We start from the raw sequence: 24,515 nt of genomic DNA, 5'->3' as shown, positions 1-24,515 counted from the left end.
TTCAAGTCCGTTAAAAATAGCAGAGGCAGCACAGAGGTTATAAATAACCGCTCAGCCCCAGCCTCACGCGTCTCAGCGTCACCGATATAGCCAGGTTAAGACTCCACAACTTGCACTGGGAGTTAACCGTGACTGCAGGCCTCAGCTCACCCCACCTCACACAGGCAGCAGCTCCGGCCCTGCCTGGGGAGGTAGCGAGGGACGGCCGGGCCTAACATGTCCCCTGTCCCCATCCCCTGTCCCCTGCGTGACTGGCGGTGGCCTGCACAGCAGGGCTCCGGGGCAAATACCGGCCCCAGACATTGCCTGGAGGCAGCCTGCAACCGGCAGGACCGCGGGGATGTGGCCAGAGACAGTGCCTGTGGGCAGGTCCTGGCTTACAGGGGGGTTTGGGACATCCAAATTTCCCGTGCGCTTCAGCAAGGGGTCGGGAAGGGGGGCGAGAGGTGGGCAGAAAGAGTGATGTGGTACGGAGGAGGCTGCCGAGCAGCCCTCAGTCAGCACCAAGCACTGGAAAGCAGGATGTGTACCCAAGAGCTGAAGCCACCCGGCCCTAGAGCAAACAGCTTCTGGTGACCCTGTGTTTTGTTTTTTTTTTGAACAGTCTCCCCTCTTTCACCTGGGTTGTGTTCCAGGAAATTGGCAGAGGCTCGGGGCCGGAGGGAGGCAGATCCTATGGCCACGGCCTCTGCTGGGGGGTACGGGGCCACAGCCCCTCGTGTCCCAGCTGCACGGGCACAGTGCCCAGCACCGGGTTCCTGGCCCCAGCAGCACCGACCCCGCTGCTGTGATGAGGAAGGAACAGTAATTTACCAGCCTTGCCCCCTAATATCCTTCTTGGTAACAAAGAGGACAGATGAATGAGAGATTAGTCAACTAATCTCCCAATGAAGATGAATCTGAAAGCTGGACCTTGTATCCCATTTGTGGGGCTGGGCACGCAGGAACAGATGGGAAGTGAGTGTCAACAGAAAATTAGGATTTTCCTTATGAAGTGGTCTCTCCGTTTTACTTTTTCCCTATCTTTTTTTTACAGTAAGCTCTTTTCTCTCAGTCACAACAGGTCCTCTTCTTCCAAAGTGACATCTTAGCCCTACCTCTGTGTCCCAGCTCCCCTGGCACTTCACTGCCGATAACCCCAGTGACCGGATGACGCTGCTCTGAGGACAAATGTTTGCGAAGCACTTTCTGAGGATGCGAAGCACCGCAGCGAGGGTAAAGTTCAGTCCTGGTGCAGCACAGAGACTTCCAGGACCAACACCTCTGCCTCCCAGAGCGAGGCAGGACATCACAGTGCTCAGTTTATCCTGTGATGTGTGGGTCCCACAGCACCTGCGTGACACGGGGCTGCTCAGCCCAGCTCCCCGATCGCCCCCATTGGGTCAGAGCTGCCTCTTCCCCCAGCAGTTCATAAGACTTTGTTGCTGCTTGTTTGTGAAGTCACTATTCAAAGAAAACACACTCAAGCCAAAGTAATGCCATCATTACCTGGCTCGCTGTGGAAGTGTTTCCCAGTTGGGAGCCTTCCACCTGTGCGCTGAGCAAACAGGCAGCAGCGTCCTCTGCTCCTCCGGCAGAGCTGCGGCCTCTGTGGAAGTCCCAGTCCTCCACTGAGCTCCCAGGCAGCTTTCAAGACCTCCCTGGGCATTTATTTAAGGACAGCAGGAGGGTTGATGACTTAAATCTTCTCGAGAGAGCTCCATGCCGCAGTCACCAGGAGGGGAGAGGTGCTCTCCTCCAGGCACCCCGTCCCCTGCAGCAGCCGCCAGCTCCTCTCCCCTCCCAGCCAGGGCCGGAGCTGCTGCTTGCCGGGAGCTGCTCTCTGCCAAGACTCTCACTTCAGGGTTCCTGGGGCTCAGAGGATTTGCATGCTTTTACTTAACCCTCCTGTGGATGGGCAGCATGGCAAGGCAGGACCACGGCAGCCCGTGAGCCAGGTTTGCCCTGAAGCAGCACTGTCCACACGCAGAAATACAAACCACCGTCCCTGGGGACACTTGGGGATGTCCTCTCCGAAGAAGCTGCCAGCCCAGAGCATCCACCCCTGGCCTGTCCCCAGCGGTGCAGGGACTGGACATCAGAACAAGCAGGGAGCAGGGCTGCAAGAGCACAGGTGAGGGGAAAGTGGGGGGAGAGGGAAAGGAGCATGGGGTCGGTGCTTGGCTTTCCAGAACAGCTTTGCTCCCTGTTGGTTACCCAGTTTTTCCTGCCTAGCCAGCAGTGCCTTCTTTTAACGCAACAAAACCAACAAGACACAAAAAATGATTGTGGCCACACCCAGGAATTAGAGGTATAAGCTTGAATTTCCCCCTATGCGACTCCGCTGAACGCCAGAAGCAAATAGCAGCATTGCGTCTGTGGCTTTCAATGGAAACAGTGCATTCATGGAAACCCACACCATAAATGCACAGCTCCAAAAGTGTTAATACCAAAAGCTTCTGCTCACCTAAGCTTATCTCAGCCTCACCAGCGGAGCCGGCGCACAGCTTACAGACGCGGCGCGAGCATGGCGTGGAGCTGCAACACAAAGGTCCAACTGGGGGCAATGTTTCTCGCGCTCTTCGGGTGGGTCTCATCCTGTGTCACCACTTTCGTGCCACTCTGGAAGAACCTCAACTTGGACTTAAACGAGCTGGAGATCTGGACCATGGGGCTCTGGCAGGTCTGCATAGTCCAGGAGGAGGGAGCGACAGAGTGCAAAGCCCACGACTCCTTCCTCGCTCTGCCGCTGGAGCTGCGTGTGTCCCGAATCCTCATGTGCCTCTCCAATGGGCTGGGGCTTCTCGGATTCCTCCTCGCCAGTTTGGGCTTGGACTGCTGGAAAGCATGCGAAGGAAAACCTGATCTAAAGAAGTGGCTCCTGCTTGCTGGAGGGGCGGCTTTCGGCACGTCAGGGATCACCACGCTGGCGCCGGTCTCCTGGGTCGCCTATAACACGGTCCTCGAGTTTTGGGACGAAACCATTCCCAACATCGTCCCGCGTTGGGAATTCGGGGAGGCGATGTTCCTGGGGTGGTTTGCTGGATTCTTCCTTGCAGCAGGTGGGTTGCTTCTTATCTACACCACCTGCTTAAACAGGACTGAGACGCCAGCTGTGCCTTCAGCAGTCTGCCTGCAGCGTCCAGCGATGGAAGGTCCAGCTGGGATATCTCCGTGGGGTCACCGCTCACACCCCAAAGCCGCAGACCTGGTAATCTAAGACTTGCAGCACTGTGTCCTGTGCAGCTCCTGGCTGTTCAAATTTCAGACAGTTCTTGCATTTTACAGGATGATTTGCTAATTCCTAAGACAGTGTTGCAGCCTTTTTCCTTCCCATCTCTATCTGTCTGCTTCACTTTTTTCTCCCTTTTTTTCTCAAAAGAGCAAAAGCTTTTTCTGCAACACTTGCAAACTAAACCTAGTACTGTAAGCCAAGAAGGCAAACACAGAGCAGTAAAGAGCACTTCATGTTCGTGGTTACATTTGCAGCTTACTCAGTGACTATGTTATTGCTAGCATTCCCTGGAAATCTCCAATAGTCGGAAATGTAATCATTGTAACACCCATGTCCAGGCTGAAAAGCTCATTCCATGAATGTCCATTTCATTTTGATGTATTCAAAATAAATTATTTCAGTCATCACCGGTATGTTTCTGTGCTCTGAAAATATAACTGCATCTTACACAATGCACTGGGAAGGCTGGGGATGAAGGGTCTGATCTTTGAGGAGCAAGGCTGCAGTTTGAATATGTTCGCATCTAGAAAAAGCTTAGGTAAAAAAAAAAAAAAGGATAGAAAAAAAAAAGAATAGAAAAGAAAAAAAAGGAGGGAAGGAAAACAAGAACGTGCTGATACAAAAAACTGTGCTCCAAAGGCAGAAAGCCCATGGCACTAACCTGGTCACTAGCCTGATTTTCTGATTTTCTTAACCACTGAGATGATGAAGTTATAAACGTGCCACAGGCCTTCATTTAGGGAATTCTATAACTGAGCTGTTTACCTGTGAATAAAAAGGAAAAATGAGAGAGAGAGAGACCCTATTTTGTGGATCTCTTTAAAGATCTCTTCCGTGTTTTCTTGACTCAGCTATAAAAATAAGGTCTCCTTTATGCCTCTGTGCTACTGGCAATACCACACATCACACTGAATTAACACCAAGAATCTTGACAGCAGGAAACCCGCTGTTACAGTGCTATTTAAAAACTGAGTTTACTGCTGGTTTAATCTGTTTACACTAGAAGCCATGGCTGCACGATCAAAAATAAAGGAAGCCCCCAACCAAAAGCAGCATTCTGCTGGGAATCAAAGTTCGCTTTTCTTCAAAAGTCCCGTTTTGAAATTTGCACTTTGCTCTGAGAGTAAAAGAAGTAGCACATAGGGAGAGGGAAAGAAAACAGACTATTCCTAGACGTTTTTCACACTACCTGGACTTAGGTCAAGGCAGAATATTACATCCAGACACAAGAATGTATTTCAAGAAGTTTGAGCTTCCCGACCAGCTGCTGTCTTGGACGCATCCCTGCCACAGCTGGTGCCCCCTGTGTGTGTGAGGAGCTCCCCTGGGGATGTGGGGTGTGCTTCCAGCTCCCACATCTTCACCCGTCTCTCTACATCGTTTGTGGTGATGGGATTTAGATTCAGCTTTAAATATATTGTCAAATCCTGGATGCTATGCTAAAGAACAACAACATAAAAGCACCCCACAATTTGCAAAGAACATCCAAGGACTTGTGAAACTTGTGAAGCACTTTCCCTTTGGACCAGTTCTGTGGTCTTCAATTCTCCATGATTCGTGTGAAAAGCCAGGCGTGCTGCTACCGATGCGATGTGCTGAGGCATCCCTTCCCACAGCTGTGTGGGGAGAGGAGGGACCCAGCACTTCTGTTCATGCCACGTCCTCTGTAATGAAGATCAAGCATGGCCCAACAGAGGGGCCAGAAGGGGAGCATCCTTGGCTGAGAAACGAGCTTTTCAAAGAGTTACACAAACTGTTAGCTGCCCTCTAAAGGTCTGTCAAACCCACAAAGTAAAGAAACTCTATTTTGGCCATAACTCGTCACCCACACCCTTGGGAAATGAAAAAATGGGGGAGGGAGAAAGATGACGACAAGACACTGAGCAAAGGTTTCTTCTAGCCTCAGGACACTCCTCCCTGCAGGCACGACCCAAACTATCAGAACTTAACGGGCACCAAACTGCACCCTTGACAAGTCTTCATCGGTGCTTTTTTGAAGCGGGGTTTGGATATCCATTGGGATATGCATTTATTTTTGTGGCAACATGCCAGAATAAAATCTCCTGAGTGTATGAATAGCTGGAATCTCCTAATTCAAGACTTCTCTGCCAGACCACATCCTGGTTGCCTGGAAGTCAGAATGCCTTGGAATGACACAACAGCATTGCAAAAGTTATCTTGAAATTATGAGTCACTTACTCTTTGTGCAGAGTGAATGCAGTCATTGACTATGTGGTGTCAAGACCCCAGGCTCTCTGTTTAAAATGCTGAATGCTTTTCACGCATCACAGTCGAACCCCAGACCACGAGCATACTAAGAAATAAAGTGAAGGCCTCATTGTTTCACAACGTCATCTCCATCTCAACAATGTGGAACATGAGGCTGAAAAGGCAGCAGCTCTGCCTCTACGACAGCTCATTGATTTTAACAACCTTGGCACACTTTTTGCACACAGATAGCTGGAGTTGCTACAGATAAGTGTTTTCATTTTATTCCAAAATAACTGGGAGAAGACGAGAGAAACCAAATCCCAGCCACGTTATTCCTAAATAACATGGAACACAAACTGACAGAGCAGTGGGACCTTGGTGACAATTTCATTCAAACATAGCTCTGCTAATTACAACACATTTTGTAATAGGAAGAAGTCCTACAAAAAATCTGTCTCTAATTTGTCAGAAGAAAACACCCCTGGGCATTTCTCTCTCCTCTTCCTAAGCTGCTGAAAAGAATCTGCATTTTTTTCAGAGCAATAACAGCAGAAACAGGTAAGGACTCCATTATAGTGTAGAATCATGGTATCAGCTCAGTATGCAATTAAATGTTTCAATGCCCCAATTAATAATGAAAATACTCAGATTTTGGCAACAGGAAAACACTGATTTTTAACTCTTCTTTACTGATTCAATATGAATGAATTATTCCTGCTGCTTGCTTGGGAATGGCAGATTCCCCCTTGCACAGAAAAACACGAGTTAATGCAGGATGGCTTGCAATGGAAAAGGACTCTAAACAGATTTTCAGCTCTGAAAAATGAGACTTCAAGAGAAACCACTCGGCGCTGATAACGAACATAGGCATTTTCCCAGCACCATTTTGCAGGGAAATAAAATAAAAGGAAGGGAGATGCAACTCTCTGGAGCTTCATTAACTCCCACCTGTTTTCTGAGAAAGCCCTGCTCTCCCCGCTGCCAGCCACCCCCCTGGAACCACGTCCTGCTTGGGAGGGACCCCAACTTGTGCCCCTGCACACCTGCCCCATGGCCCTGGATGTGCCCCACAGACGGGTTGTTATCTCCAGACACAGCAGGGATCCAAGATGCACGTCCTTTAGCCCATTTACAGCATGGCAGAATGTGAACCCTTGGTTACACGACTTAATCTCAAGCAGAAAGAGAGAACAGCTAGACAGAAAACCAGATAGTAAGGTAACTCAAAGTGCAGCTCAGCATGTCCCACCCTTATTTAACTAAAGGAGGCTCACTCAGTTGAATTACAACTTGTGTTCACATTACAGCAGGTGTTAGCTAACAAAACCGTCAGCCACAAAGCAGACAAGCCACAAACACATGCTGTAAGCCGTATTTAACCTTGGGGTATGACACGACCTGTCATGAGTTAAAAGATGTTAAGCCACTGCTGCAGACTTTAATGAAATTCCTGTCTTAAGAGACAGCTCTCTTGGATGCTGGTCGGTGATGAGCTGAAGCTGTCGAGTCTGAGGATCAAATGCAACTCTGTGGTCATAGCCTAACTAAACTCATCTATTTTTCTGTTGAGACGTACAGAAGTCCCCCAGTGCTGTCCTGGCAGCAGCAGTCTGCCAGGTGGTGAGGATGCTACCAAGCAGTCTGCTGCCTTCACAGGAGACCTAAGATGAGATACAGCGAGTACTCACACCATTCTGGCACCTCTGGAGCTTCATTAAGCTACACACATTTCCACATTACTTTGCCAATGGATTTCTTTTTTTCTTCTGCTTCTCTTTCTTCCTACTGAAGCCAAGAGGAACCATAAGGCATAACAACAAAAGAAGAAAAAACACTGAAAAAAAACAACCCACACAGAGAGAGCTTTTTCATTCTAACATAGAACAAATGCTTTTATTGCACTTTTAGAAAACCTGCATAGTCCTAACAAACAGGCTTACCCTCTCCTCTTACAGCATTTGGTTTAAAAAACTGCCAGAGTTCAAACAATTACAGGCTGCTCATGAAAGGAAATCCAAATGGGCTTGCTTTTTTTTTTTTTTTAAAGGAAAGTTAATTAAAAAATTTAAAAAAATAAAAAGCTGATTCTAACCTTTACAGTTATCATCACTAATCCAGCACTGAAAGTCCACCAGTGGTGAGAAGGAAGTTCACTTTCCAATCCAAGAGGGGAAAACGCTTCAGGGGTTTTATGTCCTTTAACCAGTCAGCTATCACTGTAGCACAAGCGTGGTGGAGGCAATCTTTACAGTTCTGTCCTTTCTCTTGTCTCTGCCATTATTTGCTTTTGACTTTCTCAGAGGAGGAATCCTGCATATTTTCTTTTGCCAGTTAAAATACAAAAGGCAAATGCCTGTTTGACTTAACTGAAATATGCAGTTGCATGCATGACTGACCACATGATACAGAGTGAGTGCCATTGTTCCTCTCAGCTTCCTAATCGCACAATTCAGACTTCTGCTAGCAGAAGCTTGGCAAGATCTGAATATATAATGTCTTGCAGCTAATAATTTAGGAAGATGTAAGTGCGTCTGACAGATTGACAGCTAATAGTTTTGCTCACTAGATGAGCCAATCTCTTCCTCTGCTATTGTCACAATCCCACTGATATGTGCCTGCTGGACAGCAGAGAAAGTTGCCAAAACAAAACACACAACTCCTCATTTGGTCTTGGGAATATAAAGCAGATGGAATTGTCAGGTACCTGTTGGATCATATTAGTAACAGTTGCTCATGTCTTTTGCATGCTTACTTAACATATTATCTTAAAAGTGCAATATTGCTTTTTATTCATTTGTATTTACAAAGAACACAGGCCTGAATATGAATCACCAATTCTCTTCCCTCTCCCTTTTAAACGCTGCCTGATGGGAGGATGCTGTGAAGGCGGGTGGTTTATAGCACACCGTATCGGGGGGAAAGTCTGCCATCTATTTTACAGTCACAGTCGAGGCACCATGAATGGACTCCATCACGGCTGCAAAGCGGCTGCAGAGGTCGTACGGGGAGTTGGGCCGGATCTTCGGGGGCTCTTTCAGCACAATGACCTCCGCAGAGCAGTCGAGCAGCCTGGGAAGCAATTCGCCCAGCTTCATCTGCAGGTTTGCTGTCAAGGGGGAAGAGGATGAACTAGTCAATGGGACTGAAACAGTAAAAGACCAGACAGAGAGTGTTTGAGGGCTCCAAGCTAAGGAACGATGATGCCTTTCTGAGAACGATCACCCAAACCTGAGGAATGCCCGCACCCTGCACACAGGGATGAGCAGCATCTGCTGACGCACTGGAGTCATTGCACCAGATGCTAGTCTGGATCTCACTCAGCACCCACGTTCTGTCTCTTGTGTGGAGCCTATGCTGGGCTCCGTAAAGAGGAGAGCTCTGCTGACACCTGGCTGTCTTGGGGCAGCACCAGATGCTGCCAGGGTATCAGGTTTTCTCAGTTCAAGATGCTGCACTGGCTGAGAAGTCAGAAATAACTACGTGTTTTCAGGCGACTCTCAAACCTTGGCTTTATACTGGAATGAACCAGAGCATTTCACAGCCTTCATGATCTCAGAGCTTCACAGGACAACCCATAGAGAAGACACTTTTCAGTTCATGGTAAATGACTGACCATACGAATGAGCTGACCACACGAACTCCAGCATCAGACTGTGCATTAAAGGACAGGCTCTTTCAGATGATGAAAACCATCAGCACAGTGGTGACATTTGAACTACCTCACACGATCCAGACAGGAGGTGCAAGCAGCCTACTTTTGTTTCTTCATAACCTTTTGTTTAAGTAAAAGCTGTTACGACAAGCCCAAGAATGGGAAACTTGCCTATTAGCACACGTTGATACAAATTTATTCTTTACAACAGTATTTGGAGAATAAATCTGCATGTCTTCGCCTTATTCTCCTATGGCAAATTTGCCCTTTCCTAATGATAGAAAAAACCTGCAATGACTCCCCAAACCTTCATATATAAGATAAAGGGGGTTGAAACCAACATCCCTTAAGAAAAATTACATGGGGAGAGCCACAGAAGCCTAACTTCAGACTGCAGAAGAAAACACAGTACAAGGATGTGGAGGAATGGTTAAGTGAAATAGGACATGTTGATGTTGGGCAGTTAGGAGGCAATGGGCTAGTAAAGTACCGTACTCAACTCACATGAGTCTGGCACGTACGCAGCTGGCTGAGAGCCAATCAGGCTCAAGGACACGATGCCCTTGAGCGATTGGGAAAGTCCCTAAGGCGGGACGGTGGCTAAAAGAAGGAGGAACAAACTGAAAAGAGCGGGAAATGTTAGCCAATGCTGAGCTTAGTTTTTGCAATATGTATGAGTTGATTATGTTCGAACTAGATAAAAGGCGACTGAGCTATCCATTAAAGTTGAAGTTCATTGTTCACTCATATTGAGCGTCTGTGTCTTCCTTCCGTCGACAACAAATTGGCGCCCGAGCAGGGACAGGTCTGAACGGGATTTGGACACTGCTGGCAGTGATCCTGGGCCACGTGTTCGACGGAATAAGGGAGGATCCGGTCCTGCAACGCAGCCTAGGAGGTGGAAGGGACAAGAATCCCCGCACCCGCGTCGGGAAGGTGAAAGGGACGTGGAGTCCCCGCACCCGGGAGAGGATCCCGCCGGTCACGCGTCGCTGAGGTCTGAAAGGTGAAAGGGACAGGAGTCCCCGCACCCACAGCTCGGAAGGTGGGAGGGAGTCCCCGCACCCGGGATGAGCCTATAAAGGGTCCCGCCGGAAAAGCGCCACCGAGGTCTTTGGAAAGGCTGCAACTGTATATATAAAGGTATGAAAGACAAGCGGCGTATAATTTGCTCAGATGCTTTTTAGAAAAGCGGAGTATTTTAGATATAGATTGTAGAAAAAGATTTGCCAGGGTTATTAGCATATGCAGTAGCGCAGGGTTGTTTTACAAATCCTGATAGTTTTTTGAACAAACAGAGTGGCGTAAATTTGGAGATAAATTGTTTGATGTTATTAATGATATTAAGTCTGCTAAAAAATTTATTGAAGCCTTGGAGAACAGTCACTAGCGCTTTAGCTACGCATCAGGCTGAGCAGAGAGTCGCTGCTGCCGCTACAGAGCGACTGGGATTGCCGGGAAGTGCTGGAGCTGGGCATTGCCCACTGCCGCCTTCAGAGAGAGTGATAACGCTGCCTCGGGGCTACGGGGCAGTGGGAGCCTCCCCCCCCTCAGTCACCGCCACGAGCAGCGCTGCGCTTGGAGCTCACCGTGTGGCGAGTCGGCACAGAGCAGAGGGACGGACATCAGGACCCTGCAGCCTGTCTGACGTAACCATGGAAGCAGCGGCGGCTGTGCTGCTTCTCTCTGGCATGTTTTTGATCTGTGGAGACCGTGCATGGCAAGGAGTACCAGCCAATGCTTTTGGAGGACCGTGTTACCTAGGGCGACTCACACTTTTCGCTCCAGATTTACACTCGTGGCAGAACTCGACAAGGAGCAGAAGAATTAAACGAGAACTAAAAACTCTGGGTTCTGACTGTAATGATGATGTAGAATTGTGGGGTCCAGCAGAAAGATTCTTTGCTTCTTTGGTGCCTGGTGTGGGAACTGCACATGCTTTGACTAACATTAATAAGCTTGCTTGTTGGGCTGTTAAACAATCAAATGTAACAACACAAGTTCTTTCTGAAATGTCACAAGATATGGAGAGTCTAAGACATGCTGTATTGCAAAATAGGGTCGCTATTGATTTCTTATTGCTGGCTCAGGGACATGGGTGTGAAGATGTAGAAGGAATGTGTTGCTTTTATCTTTCTGACCATGGTTAGTCAATTCACGACCAGTTGAAACGGTTAAGGGATCATACACAAGAAATTGTAGTACAAGATAGTTGGTGTGAAGGTTGGCTTAAATCTGTTTTTGGGAACATGGGTGGATGGGTTTTCTTAGTTAAAGAGGGACTTCGCTTTCTACTTATAATTATATCGATTATAGTTGCTGCACGTATAATCCTTAACTGCCTAACTAAGAAACTAGAGCAACTCACAGAGAAGGTATTTGTAGCGCAAAATAAAAACGGGGGAATTGTGGAGGAATGGTTAAGTGAAATAGGACATGTTGATGTTGGGCAGTTAGGAGGCAATGGGCTAGTAAAGTACCGTACTCAACTCACATGAGTCTGGCACGTACGCAGCTGGCTGAGAGCCAATCAGGCTCAAGGACACGATGCCCTTGAGCGATTGGGAAAGTCCCTAAGGCGGGACGGTGGCTAAAAGAAGGAGGAACAAACTGAAAAGAGCGGGAAATGTTAGCCAATGCTGAGCTTAGTTTTTGCAATATGTATGAGTTGATTATGTTCGAACTAGATAAAAGGCGACTGAGCTATCCATTAAAGTTGAAGTTCATTGTTCACTCATATTGAGCGTCTGTGTCTTCCTTCCGTCGACAACACAAGGACAGCCATCCAGGACCAAAATTCAGCTACAACACAACAATCCTCTCTTCGTAGTGAAATGTTCCTCTGCATTTGCTCCCCATACAGTCTGGGCAATTAAGCCTGAAGCATTCACATGCTATCTGTAGAAAACCCTCAATTCAGTAAGAGGAAACAAAACTAAAACCTATCTAGACAATGTTAAATCATTATTTTTAGATTAGTTTTTCACACTTAAATGAAGAGGAAGCCTTTTTCTGCAACTTTAGTGAAAAAATAAAAAGATTAAATTCTTCTACAGCGTAATTCAATTGATGATACAAATACATTTATCCTCTCACAACCTCCATCAGAAATACCATCAGACTTGCTACAATGCTAATGCTGTCTTAAATGCCCTTCAGTTCCTTTCTAATTAAGATCTAGACACTGCCCTGACCACAAACAGTGTGAAAAAGGTAATGTGGGCAGTCATTCCCTACCGTCCATGTCTTCTTGTCCCAAATAGGAGCACCAGCGGTTTCGCATGACCTCAATGGCATCCAGATCTTCTTGGCAGATGTCACAGGTGCTCATGAGGTGCATGCAGGGGATGATCAGCTCATTCAGGATACTAATGCCCTCTGCCACACGAGCTTCTTCACAACTCACAAACAGAGATGCTGCCACCTCATTCAACTTCTAGGAGAGGAGGGAGAATCAGAGAAAGACTTAAACAAAACCAGGTGCTAGGTTTTGATGGAACAGCAACCTTTATCAAAGGAATCACACTACAGTAGAAAACAAAAAATGTATGTGTTTATATAAATATATGCAATTTGTTATATATGCACATAGCATATATATAGCTTATTTATACTTCTGATTTTAATATTTACCTTTAACAAGATTCCTCAAAAATCACATCAAACCTTCTTTCATTGAATTATTCTAGATTTCCATGCTACTGATGGTACTCAATAAGGGGCAGAAGCCACGGTAACAGGTGTAAGACAGAGTCATACTGGGCTTGGAAACTACAGAGCACAAACTAACAACAAATCTAATTTTTATACTGCTTTTTTCTTCCTACTGAAAAGGGCATCACCTTTTGTTCAGAAAGAGGAAGCCATCAGCATCAGAAATAATTATTGTGAGGGAAGGAAGCTAACGGACAAAACCCAAAACAACTACTGCTTTTTTGAAAAGCGCTGACTTAAAAACCCAATAGTAAGTTCAGCTGTACTGGAACATTCCCTGGAAAAAGCAGCATGTTAATGAAATGTGCTCCTGGAAGGGGATATGGTCCAATCCGATCCTTTGGGCAACGTGTACTGAGCAGTGAGTGAACTGCATCACAGAACAAAAAGAGCTGATGTTAACCAGGCTGCTTTTACCATTCCACAACCCTCCCCAAATGAGCTGAGCGCACTTCATTACGCACCAAGAGACACTTTCTTCTGTACAAGGCAATCAGTGATTCATTCACTCCTCTGTTGGTTCCTTTCATCAGCAGAGCGGTGTTACTTTGGTAGGCATAGACCAGGTAGGTCAGGGACTCCTGGTACCTAGGAGAAGAGTGTCAGCTGTCCAGCCTGCAACATCTGTTGCTGTAACAAGCTACAGTGTGGTCAATCATGTCAACTTGGGAAATATTTTCGATTTAGCTTGAACAGTAACTAACATCAGACCCAACAGAAAAACTAAAATTTCCTTGCCAAAGCATAAACAGATGCTCTGTGTCAAATTAAGTAATGTTCCTTTTTGCCCTGCGTTCCAAATGAGTACCTTATGAATAGCCCTTTAAAGTTTGTGTATAACTGGCCGAGACCACGAATGCCAACATTTTCTGCGCTGCTCCAAGAACTTTGCACTTTGGGAGAACACTCACAGAAATGCAAAGGATAGTATTTTCAGTTCATTTATATATTTTGACCTTATAAAAACCCTGCTGAGAAAACCGAACAACTGATGGATCCAACTTCTCGAAGAGTTGATAGAGAGATGTAAGTTCAGAGAAACTCTAACATACTCTTGCCCAGCCTCTTGTTCATTTGCCCACCTGAACTTGGCAGCTCATCACTGCCAGCCACCTCAGAAATCTGTTTCCATCCATGAATAATTCTAGAAGCTATTAATTTTTTTCCTGGATTGGAAAAATCACTTTTCAAAATACAAACCTTTCACAAAGCAGCACAGTCTTTCTCCAGACTGTGATAATTATGCAACTAAAATGTTAGGGAGAAAAAGAAGGCCCTTTAAAAAATCGTAAGAGTCTAAAGAGCTCCAAAATGTGTTTAAACCAAGTATAATGCCAGTTCAAGACACTTAGATTTTAGTACAGGAGTCCAAAGGGCATATTCAAACACACAATTAAAGTAAGCTTACTTTCTGTTCTGATACAGCTCCAACCCTGTAAGCAGGTAAACAGATACCTTGCGAAAAAGGCTATAGTCTTCATGCCATCTCTGTTGAGGAGGAGAAAGAAAGCAGCTTCAGCTGTAACATGCACACCCAAGTTTTACATTCCTTCACAACTCAGAAGTATAGCAGACTTTACCCTTCAAAGAGATTAACATTCTTAAAAGCCATGCACTCAACATAATGATTTAGTCAACTGCATAAACATTCCTGAAAGCTCAGGAAATTTCCAGTGTACTCGTTCTCCCTCATAGTTTCTGAAGATACAAATTTCAGATGAAACCAGTCAAGGCTGTTACCTACAGGCATGCCAGCTACTGCTCTATGTGCTAACTCTGTTCTGTACCACATTCTCAGTTTCCCACATGCTGCTTTGGACAGCATGAGTTCTGACAGTGTGAAGGATCAATCAAAGGTGGCATTTCAGTCCCTTACCTTATACTCCTCCATATCGACCTCGTCAGGACCGATTTCTCTCAGCTTAGCACGTGCTACCTTCATAATGCTAATTGACCTGCTCCGTATAAGCAGAGATGAGAAAGTCAGAAGAATGGCCCCAGCTGCTTCCAGATGAGAAAAACTTCATCGTGGAATCCACGGCACAAACCTTTCATCGTAGCTGAGGTTTTTATCTGCAAACTGTTCGAGAAGGGTCCGTTCCACAACCTGTTTGGGAGCATTGTTTTGCAGGAAGTAAACGAGCACATGTTGCAACCGGGCATCGTTCTGAGGGGTGGGGGTCTCTTTGGAAAGGAGATAGAGCCTGGAGTATTCTTCATGGAATGCCTGCCAATGAAACATACGTACTGAAACGTCCACGCTTCTGACCACCTGAATTCTACAGGAGCAAACACAGAGCTTAAATGTGTCCTGCAATGATGGGATTCTCATGGGAGATAACTAGCCTCTGCTGCTTAGTTATGTTCTGTTGGTGAATAGAAGCCCAAAAACATCTGAAGCTAAAATTAAAAAAAAAAAAAAAAGAAAAGGGGCATTGTATATCATAACTTCCTCAAACAGTTTTGGTAAGCTTCTTGCCAGTGCCAGGTTGCCAAAATCAAGTGTAATCCTCTTGCATCTGTATTATCTGCATTAAGATGCAAGAGTATTTTGTGATATATATTCTTGTAGATAAGTAACACAGGTGATTTCTCCCTTGCCACCTTTTGTCATTAGATCTACCTGCCTCTAAAACCTAACACCAACTTCAGTATTCAGCAGTTTACATTCTTTCAAGTCCCTCTACGTCATGCATTCATTTCTTGAAGACATTTTACAAGAGTGGTTATAGTAAGTATGCATTTTCAAGACCAAAGAAAAAAAAATCAGGAGTGCTGGTTTATTTCCTGACAATTGCATCAAGGACATGCAACAGATTTTAAAAGACAAAGAAAGTCTACTTTTCTTTTTTTAAACAGACAGAGAATTACCTATACCCTCAAAGAATACAAAGAATAAGCAGTATAAACAGAAAAAAGTAAAATCTGCTGTTTCCTCAGAGCTTGCAAGCTCTAAAAATTGTTTGGAACAAGGACATTATGCAAGCACAAACAGAAAAGCCATTAGTTAGAAGGAAAAAAAAAGCACAAATCTTTCCTTTCACTTTCTTGATATGTCTTTAAATATAACAGATTCTTCATTCTGTGAAAACTGATTTCCATGCTGCTCAGTTTAGCAAACAAATAGAATACCTTAACGAGCCCTGCTTCAGACCCATCTCGATCAAAGGTCTGGCGGGCTTTTGCAATAGCCAGGATGACACCTTGCATGGCTGGACTCAGCATCACCTACCATGAAAGCAGGAAAACAAACACGAACAACAACAAGGAAAACGGTAACAGACAGGAAAAGAAGAAAAGGCATGGTGAAGAAAGGAAAAACTTTCAAAAGATAAAGTCTAAAGGAAATCATACGAATTCAGGCGGAATAAGCCAGAGCTGCTGCTTGCTTACATACTAGTTACTCCACCTATCACATGCACTTGACATGCAGATTTTTTAAGCACTTAAATCAGAAGGCTTGTTGCTCCAAGCCTTGAATTTCTAAATTCAGCAAGTGAGAACATAAAGCACACTAACCCTAACCCCTCTGTGTCCCACTCACTTTTCTTAAGCACTGCAAGTAAGAAGACAGCCGTGCCTGTGGCAGAGCATTTCACTGTGCTAACTTCATACAAGCATGTATTAAGCATATTCAACTAACTCAACAGGACTTGTGAAAGAGCCAGCTTCTAGAATGTTGCTCAAGTATGTATAAATGAGGTTAAACACTCAAATCAGTAGCTAGGATCCTCTAAGTCACACTACTAGAACTCAACTTCTTTGATAAATGGGACAAAACTCTGAAGACCTAAAGGGGCTTGTAAGTAAAGTAATACATCAGGGGCAATTTCGATATAATTATGCCAGAAAGACCACCCACAGGGACACTGAGCAGATCTAAGGATTGAGTGCTTTTTACAGAGCTGCTTCTCTGATGGCATTTAGAAAAGAAGCTACTAATCAATTTGGTCTGGCTACCAAATTTTATTTCTACAGGTGAAAAGTTTACTCTGAAAACAGTACTGTTTCTGTGACAGACGTCTGTCGTATCCAGTCTTAGAAAGCTCAAAGCCAACTGACTATAAAGTTATAGGTTAGTGATGGTCAGTAATTAACTTCTGCACTGGGAGCTGTACCTCCTCATTATATCCATCTGCATCAGATCTAACAGAAATCTTCCCCACACTGGGGATTTCCACTTCAGAGACCTGTGAGCTAGTCTGGGCAGCAGACTCTGTTTCTTTAGCATCTTGTGGTTGTTCTGCCTGAACTGTAAAGGTTGTTTCTCCCGGGTGGGCCTTCATTGGTTCTACCTCCTTTGGCTGTGGCCAAGAAGAAAAAGAAAAAGAATAAGAAAAACAAAAGCAAAATACAGGAAAGCAGGAGGGGACCGAGTTAAATGTGGTACAGCTACATAATTACACAGAAACAGAAAAAGCAAAGGTTTATTAAGAAGAATGATACAAAGACAACAACAGGTTGCTCTCTGGGCCAGGGTCCAGTCCTTACCTTGTAGAGAGCTGCCTCAACACCGTTCTTTTCATAGGCAGTGGCTGTGTTCGCAATGGCCTTGGCAGTCTGATCCTTCACAATCATGGCATGCTCAGAAGACAGAGAACGCGCGCTCTGCTCACAGCCTGAAGACTGATCTGTCAAGACAGTGATGTGGCATTAGAACATGAACTGCAAGACACAAACTCAAATGCTCAGAGGGTAAAAGGAAGCACATGAGATGAAAGCAGCCCTCTTTCAAATTTACCAGGCACACATACCAACTTCTTTAACTGTGAATGGCATCCAAAATCATTTACATTAGAAATTATCAGCCACCTTCATTTTTGTTATGCAGCACTAAAGATGTAACACTCTACTAAAAGTGCACATTCTCAGGAATTCTGGCCCAACATAACACAATGGCTTTATTAACATTTTAATCTGCTGCACCACCAGACAACATGATACAAGACACCGATTTAATACTTTATTCAAGTCTGGAGTGAGCTTGTTACTCGGTTCCATCAAAATACAATATTGTAATGAATGTTTGCTCTCCATTTACGTCTTCTTTTCCTCTCTTGTTCTAAAAATGCTTTGTAGCACTTCTGTGCATGATTAAACAGCTGCTACATTCATCCCAGAGGTTGAATGTATTTCATCGTGAACTTGTGAATAGAAGCCTCACGAAACCTTTTCAGTGGGTATGGCACACGCTGTCATGGATTGCTAAGTAACACTTTCCCACTCAAGAGAATAGCGCTTGGATATTGTCTACTCAACATTTGTACAAAAAAAAAAGTCTGGAAGTGCAATGAAATGAGCTCATTATGATTAAATGAATAGAAAACACCATTTCTGTTGACAAGCCTGGAAGGACAGACGTACAAAAATTGTAGAATAGCTTTTTGTATTGCCAGGACATAGTCCCCAAACCAGCCGCCCTTGTTAATTCATTACCTGTTCCTTCAAGATACCTAGACATTTACATAAGTCTCCAAAACGTGGTCTTTATGACCAACTGATTGTTATTAGTTTCAACAAAGATCACAAAATCAGATGTGGTATCACCTAGTCCTGATTCAGAAGACAGGTCCTGTGATTCAGAAGCAGCTGACGGCTCCATCTGAGGAATCTTGCAAGATTGCTCTTCCTCCCACTCCTCTGCCTCCTGCTCAAGTCGCCAATTGTCTTCTTGAATGTAGTGTCTCAGCTCGGGGGGCAAGGCTTCAACCTCCTTCTGAAACTGTCCGACCTCTGAGCCATCATCTTCATCTGGAAGAAATGCATGAGTTGCATATAGCGAAATACATAGGTCAGAAATACATCTGTAGTCAAGGGCTACCACTGTACAGAGAACGGTATTTAAACTGCCCACAGTGGAACAGTCACAACCAAGCTTAACACATCGCATCTACAACCTCACATAACATATAGAGGTTGGAAACCACACGGACTTGAAAGCATGAATTTCATGCTGGTATTTATCAACACCTTTTATATCTACTTCAGTATTAAGTTTTAAAATACCACAAAACCCAAGAAATACTAGCTTTTGACAAGTCTTAAAATGATCAAAACCAAATGATGAAATCTCTGGTATAAAGATTTTTTTCTTATGCACACACCGTAAAAGCAAAGCATTTTTAAAAACAACAGAAATTGCATTAAATAGGGAAAAAACAAAATAAATCATGGGCTCATTCCAGAAATGGACCTGTCACAGGGAGACAAAGAAAAACTTCCAGATTCTCATCAGCAATATTTAGCAATGAACAGAATGACAGTTCTCTATTGTTTGCTTCTATTTATTGCATCAAAATGTACCATGCACGAAATTATTAGGTTCTTCTACAGCTGTTGGCCATGTATAGTGCCACGTGCACAATAATTTATCCACATAACTATTTATACATTGGCACTGCAAACAAACTCGCAAGACTAAGCAACTGTTACCAATAACTTACCAATAATAGGGAAGGCTGCATAACAAAAGACTACTGTGTAGGTTCAACATAATACATAAAAAAACATAACACACAACTCTAAATATGCAACTCCAGTACCTGCAACAAAGCTGGACACCTTATCACTTATGTACATCAGGCAGTAGGCACTAGCATTCTTTGAGCCGCCAAATGAATCTCTCTCCAATTCTTCCCATGATGATTCTGTCACGGAGATGTCATTGTATTTGAGCCAGCTTTTTCGAGGCTGATCATATATGTAGGCCCAGTAGTGACCAGCATTTGCTTGCCCTTCGTGTACCAAGACTGCATGCAAATGATAGGGAACCTGCAAGTTCAAATGGACAGAGTTCTCAGACCTACTCCTAGTAAAGGAAGTTGTCTGATCTCTGTAAAGAAGTTATAAAACACATTCACAGATGTTGCCTTGTACAAGACGAGTCATACATTAAATTTACTGCTGTGTAAGAACTGACTTTTAAGGGAAAAACATTTTTTTTTTTTTAAACAAATCCTTTCTCCTCTTCATCATAATACTGGGATTTTTTAACAATACAACAAAGTGGATAACCTGAACTGACAACGATGAACAAAAAACAGTATCGGCATCATCAGTTTAATATTTACCTAACAAAGCTGCATTTTTTACCTGTTGGAGGAGAGGGTCACAGTACATTTGCTCAATGGATAGGTTAACTCTGGTAATAGACTCCTTCAGATCTGCCAAGAACATCACGAATGAGAAAAATACATAAAAAATAATGACTACCCAGGCTATTCTGGCCCTCTTCACTTTCAAAAAGTTTGAAGCCAGGCAATAACGATCAAATAAACTTAACAGAGTTGAAACTTGTACAAGGTTATTTGATGGTAGGTCCAAGCTCAGTGGGTATACCATGTACCTCAAAACATGGAGGAGTATTTTTAGATGAGTGGGAACACCACAGGGCATAGCTCAGGATGTATCCAGATGAAGCAACAGAGAGGAAATCAGGATGGCAATCAACACAAAAAACACAACAAACATTTAGGGCCAACCTTGCACGTCTTGTTCAATCTCATTTCTCCATCGCTGTAGACATGTCCTAACAAGGTTCATCTCTTCCTCAGAAACCACATGAGGAGCTGGCCGTTCAGGTATTTCTGCTGGTGAACCAGAAGGCTGGAGTGGCACATCCAATTTTTTCTGCGGCGAGGAATTTGCCAAAAAGACAGCTGCATCTTCAGTCTTAGTATCCTTTCTTTCTAGTATGCTGCAAAACAAAATCCCATAGTAACAGGCAGATTCATAAAAAATTGAGAAGGATTTAATAAAGAAAATAAAAGAGGTTAAACAAAAATTACTCAAGAGCCAGAGCAGATATTTTTATTTTAGGATGGTACAACACAAAGAAAATAAATTAATGGAAATGCAATTCTTCCTTAACAGACCAAATTAAATTATAGGGCAGGACAAATAAAAGCTAAAATTCTTACAGAACTGGAAGAACACAGTGAGGAATAGATCCACAATGAGTAATTCCAAAAATTCCATCCCTTACTAGGAAATTAATTTATTTACATAGCATGGAGTGGAGGCCAACCAAACTGGACAGGTTTGCAATTATCCAATATTGCAGTAATTTAACAGTGATAAAAAAAATAGTAACCTAACCAAAAAAAGAGCATATAATTTAACTTGGAATTACTGTTTATGGAATATGGGAATATGACAATGCTGCTGTAAGGAAAAACAAAACAAAAGCACCAAACAAACACACACCAAAAAACCCACACACCAAAAAAAAAAAAAAAACAAAAAACCAACCAACCAAAACCCTCCAAAAACACAAACTAGCTGCAGTGTTATACATAGACAAACAGAACCAAATCAGGAATAAAGTAGCCACGGACTACTTGCACTTGTACAGGCCATCATGCTCACAAGAGCCCACACACATAATTCACTATCTACTAACCCGTTTGGCTGTGAAAGCACGTCCAAAATGCACGACCCAGCTTGGGACTGCAGGACAGTTGTCTCAGAGTCCTGAGCAGAAGATACACATTCAGGAGACGCAGGTACAGCAGACTTTGTAGTGACGAATTCAAGAACATACTGGAGCATGTCAGGTAGTGGAAAGCGAGCTGGGCCAGAGCCATATTTCATGTACCTACAATAAAAAAGCAAAGCATTCCATTAATGAAGGAACGTGACTGGTTAAGCTTGAGAAGAGCAACAAATAAGCTACTACATATTAATTTATGACACAACATGCTTACAAAGAGCTGACATAGAATAATTGTTTTTATTTTTAATTGCTTTGAACGCAGAAATCATATCTCAATCTTAGGACATTTCCTCGCTGAACATTCACAAAGCTGCAAAGTTCAAAATAATTTTGAACTCTCATTATGACAGCATATACAAACCTGGATTTTATTTTATTTTTAAAAAGACCTTGCCCTGCCACAATTTCCTTTTCAGAATCTGAAAAATGAGTAGGGCCTATGCACACACACTTGTTCCTCAAATGCATCTAGCTCTTCTGTTCCTCAGAAAGCCATGCAGCTACAAGAAGAGCCCTCCGCTATCCCTTTCAGTGTTCAGATCATGTTTCCACTACTGAGAAGCATGCCCCTGCCTTGGCACCATAGGGATTCTGTCTGTTGATAGCTGCTGCTGATGTTCCCTCTCTAAAGGCTGGCCGTTTCCAAAGCCTGGACTGAGTTTAGGGCTGGTTTAGCAGTAACACCAGAGCACCTCTTACAGCAGCTCTCCACGTCTGTGACAGTGTGTGACATGGTTGTTTAGGGATACATCTGTGGGTTGTCCCAGCTGCGTCCCCTCCTTGCTCACCCCCAGCTTGCATGCCACTGGGGGGAGAGGAGTGGGAAGCAGAGGAAGCCTTGACACTGCAATAGCCAAAACACGGGTGTGTTATCAGCTCTGCTGCAGTCGGAGATCCAAAACACAGCACAGGCTGCTAAGAAGAAAACAAACTCCATCCCAGCCAGACTCAATACAATGCCACACACGGACCTAAATATGAACCGTTCGCATGATGCCTGCCAGAGGCTATGCCTAACACACAACTCCAAGGCTACTACAGTGCAGGACAAGCATTTGCCTTCCACTTTTTCACGGAATTGTCATAATCGAATATAAAAGAAATTTAAGCAAGTTTAAAGCTGATTAAAAAGATTTTTAGACAAAGCACCTGGAAAATGAAGCCTTCTGTTTGCCCACAAACCAGATCTTTGCTACTGATTTTCCCCACTACATAAATAATGCCAAATGCTAAGCTGTAAAGAACATCTAATGCAGCACATAATGTAGTTTCTTTTTAAAGGTATTAATAGACTTTTTCAAGGAAACATGTAAATACAATTGACAGTTCCAACAGCAGTATTTAAAAATTTGCTCATGTAACAATATCCTTAATCTGCAAAAACCATCAACAAACCCAACCTTTTCTTATAAAAACACACTTCCACACTCCAGGCTTCTCAGAACACAGGTATTTCTCCTTCCTATATGTTTTCTCTTTGAATACTTGTTTGAAAGGAAGCATTTACAAAACTTCCACGTGGTACAAAAATAAAGTTAGCTGACTACTTACCTTTCCAGTTTCTGTTGCAGAATCGTCATTCTCTCCTTTAATCTCTTCATTTCTTCTCTCTTCATCTGAATAAGCTCTTTGCTGCAGTAAAGGTACCTAGACAGACAAAGCCCAATCATGTGAAATGTATTTACTTCTCAGATCCAGTCTTTCATAAGTATTTTAGAATCCTTTCCTTGCTCACCAATACCATCTTTTAAATTTCTTGAATTAAAATAAAGCAATAGATTTAAACATACCATGCAACAGAAAATCTCACCTGTCCATATAAATAGTCTGAGGAAATTCTAGCTTGGTGTGAATTTTTTCTGGCTGTCCCAGTGACTGATTGAACTCAAATCGGGAGAGTTCAAAGGTCAATACTGGTGGAAGCTTTGTAAACCAGCGCTGTAAAAAAAGCAGAAATGCCCCCCAGGGGGACTTGTTTTAAGATGACTGCCAAACAGCACATTTTAGACTGATCCTAAATATCTAGCTGTCTTTAAATTTCTTAATGTATATTGTGTTTATGGAGTGACTAGTCAGAAAAATCAAGTTCTATGAGATTAAATTTCTTTCACTTGCATTTTACACTTTTACCATGAAGCAACCTCATAATAACTTTCAGAAGACTAATTTTCATTGCCTGACACATCCCAGCTTGGTAGCTTATTAACTAGTTCAGCACTGAACTTCAGAAAATTACCAGACACTACACAAACTCTGGATGTCAGCTACTACCCTCTACAGTAGTTATTAGCCAACGTAGATCACATGCAATGATGAATAACAAAACAGAAGTCCTTAAGCAGTGTGTTATTCCTTATCCTCTCTGTGTCTGTTTTAGAACTATTCAATTTAAGAGATTCAGACAAGAAACCCACTTTCTATACATATAGCAACTGTTTCAAAGAGCCATGCTGAAAGAAAAATTCTCAGTTGAATTCATACGTCCTCTGCCTTCACAAATATCTCGAACATCCACTTCCCGTTTACTTCACCTACCTTAGCATGGCACCAAACAGACAACACTCTCTGTTGGACTCATGATGAACACACTAAGGTCATTTTCTTTTGCATGATTCATGTCAGATGTCCTGCCACAATAAATCTGCCCCACACCAAAGTGGAACAGCAAATTTTATATCTAAAAGAATCCCCTTCACTGTAAATATATATATAATTTTAAATGCTTTGGAAGGAAATGGCCAGTTAGCAGAGCTTTCTCAGAAGCAGCCCAATCTTCAGAACAAGAGAACCCAAAAACGGAAAAGGAAAGATTTACACCCCTATTACCTACGGGAAACGTAATTCTAATTAATCTTTGTGATCCTTTAAAACTTCAGTGCACTCACCTAAGTTCTCCAAAGACAAAATGCACCTTATTCTCTATGCCCCCTATCACGCAGACTTCCTAGAAAGTAAAATTAAGATGCACTTTTTCCAATCATATTTCTTGGAAATAGAGCTTTTTCGTTCTGTCTGCACAGACACAGAAAGACTAAAACATCTCTGTCATTAGTCCAATTTCCCTCTGCCTTTCAGAAAAGGAGTTGAAGAAGCTAAAAAGCTTGGATTGAAGTGAACCTGCCTGATTAGCTCTCTGTATCCCTTTGTCTCTGGCACCAACCTACACCAATTTCAACTAAATGTGCTGCAAATGCATCCAAACAGCTTCACGCAGGAACTAGGAAAACCAG

At 43.6% G+C, this 24,515-nt stretch overlaps 2 protein-coding genes across 4 annotated transcripts in view; one reads left to right on the top strand and one right to left on the bottom strand.

Moving 5' to 3' along the window:
* Positions 1-2,363: 2,363 nt before the first annotated feature.
* CLDN25 (claudin 25) lies at positions 2,364-3,199 on the top strand (the record flags this gene model as incomplete). The annotated part of the gene is made up of 1 exon (XM_082778099.1): positions 2,364-3,199. Exon 1 carries the CDS (start codon positions 2,507-2,509, stop codon positions 3,197-3,199), a length of 693 nt encoding a protein of 230 aa, XP_082634225.1. The 5' UTR covers positions 2,364-2,506.
* A 4,104-nt stretch (positions 3,200-7,303) lies between these two features.
* Positions 7,304-24,515, bottom strand: part of USP28 (ubiquitin specific peptidase 28) — a gene marked incomplete at its 5' end in the record, with an annotated part of 28,527 nt that continues 11,315 nt past the window's right edge. For 2 of the 3 annotated variants that reach the window (XM_082778087.1, XM_082778089.1), the window contains 16 exons: positions 7,304-8,531; positions 12,315-12,513; positions 13,256-13,379; positions 14,200-14,279; positions 14,668-14,746; positions 14,840-15,018; positions 15,924-16,019; positions 16,910-17,095; positions 17,283-17,422; positions 18,339-18,542; positions 19,334-19,562; positions 19,884-19,954; positions 20,273-20,487; positions 21,193-21,387; positions 22,837-22,932; positions 23,096-23,223. In XM_082778087.1, the coding sequence (XP_082634213.1) occupies positions 8,356-8,531; positions 12,315-12,513; positions 13,256-13,379; positions 14,200-14,279; positions 14,668-14,746; positions 14,840-15,018; positions 15,924-16,019; positions 16,910-17,095; positions 17,283-17,422; positions 18,339-18,542; positions 19,334-19,562; positions 19,884-19,954; positions 20,273-20,487; positions 21,193-21,387; positions 22,837-22,932; positions 23,096-23,223 (2,397 nt within the window). In that variant the 3' untranslated portion in view covers positions 7,304-8,355. The remainder of the gene's footprint in view (positions 8,532-12,314; positions 12,514-13,255; positions 13,380-14,199; positions 14,280-14,667; positions 14,747-14,839; positions 15,019-15,923; positions 16,020-16,909; positions 17,096-17,282; positions 17,423-18,338; positions 18,543-19,333; positions 19,563-19,883; positions 19,955-20,272; positions 20,488-21,192; positions 21,388-22,836; positions 22,933-23,095; positions 23,224-24,515) is intronic. The other variant, XM_082778088.1, reaches the window with a different exon arrangement.

The sequence above is a fragment of the Aythya marila genome (genome assembly GCF_965140915.1).
Source record: "Aythya marila genome assembly, chromosome: 23".
Taxonomy (NCBI): domain Eukaryota; kingdom Metazoa; phylum Chordata; class Aves; order Anseriformes; family Anatidae; genus Aythya; species Aythya marila.
Note: the sequence above shows the minus strand (reverse complement) of the source record. Positions and strands in the feature narration are given on the sequence as shown.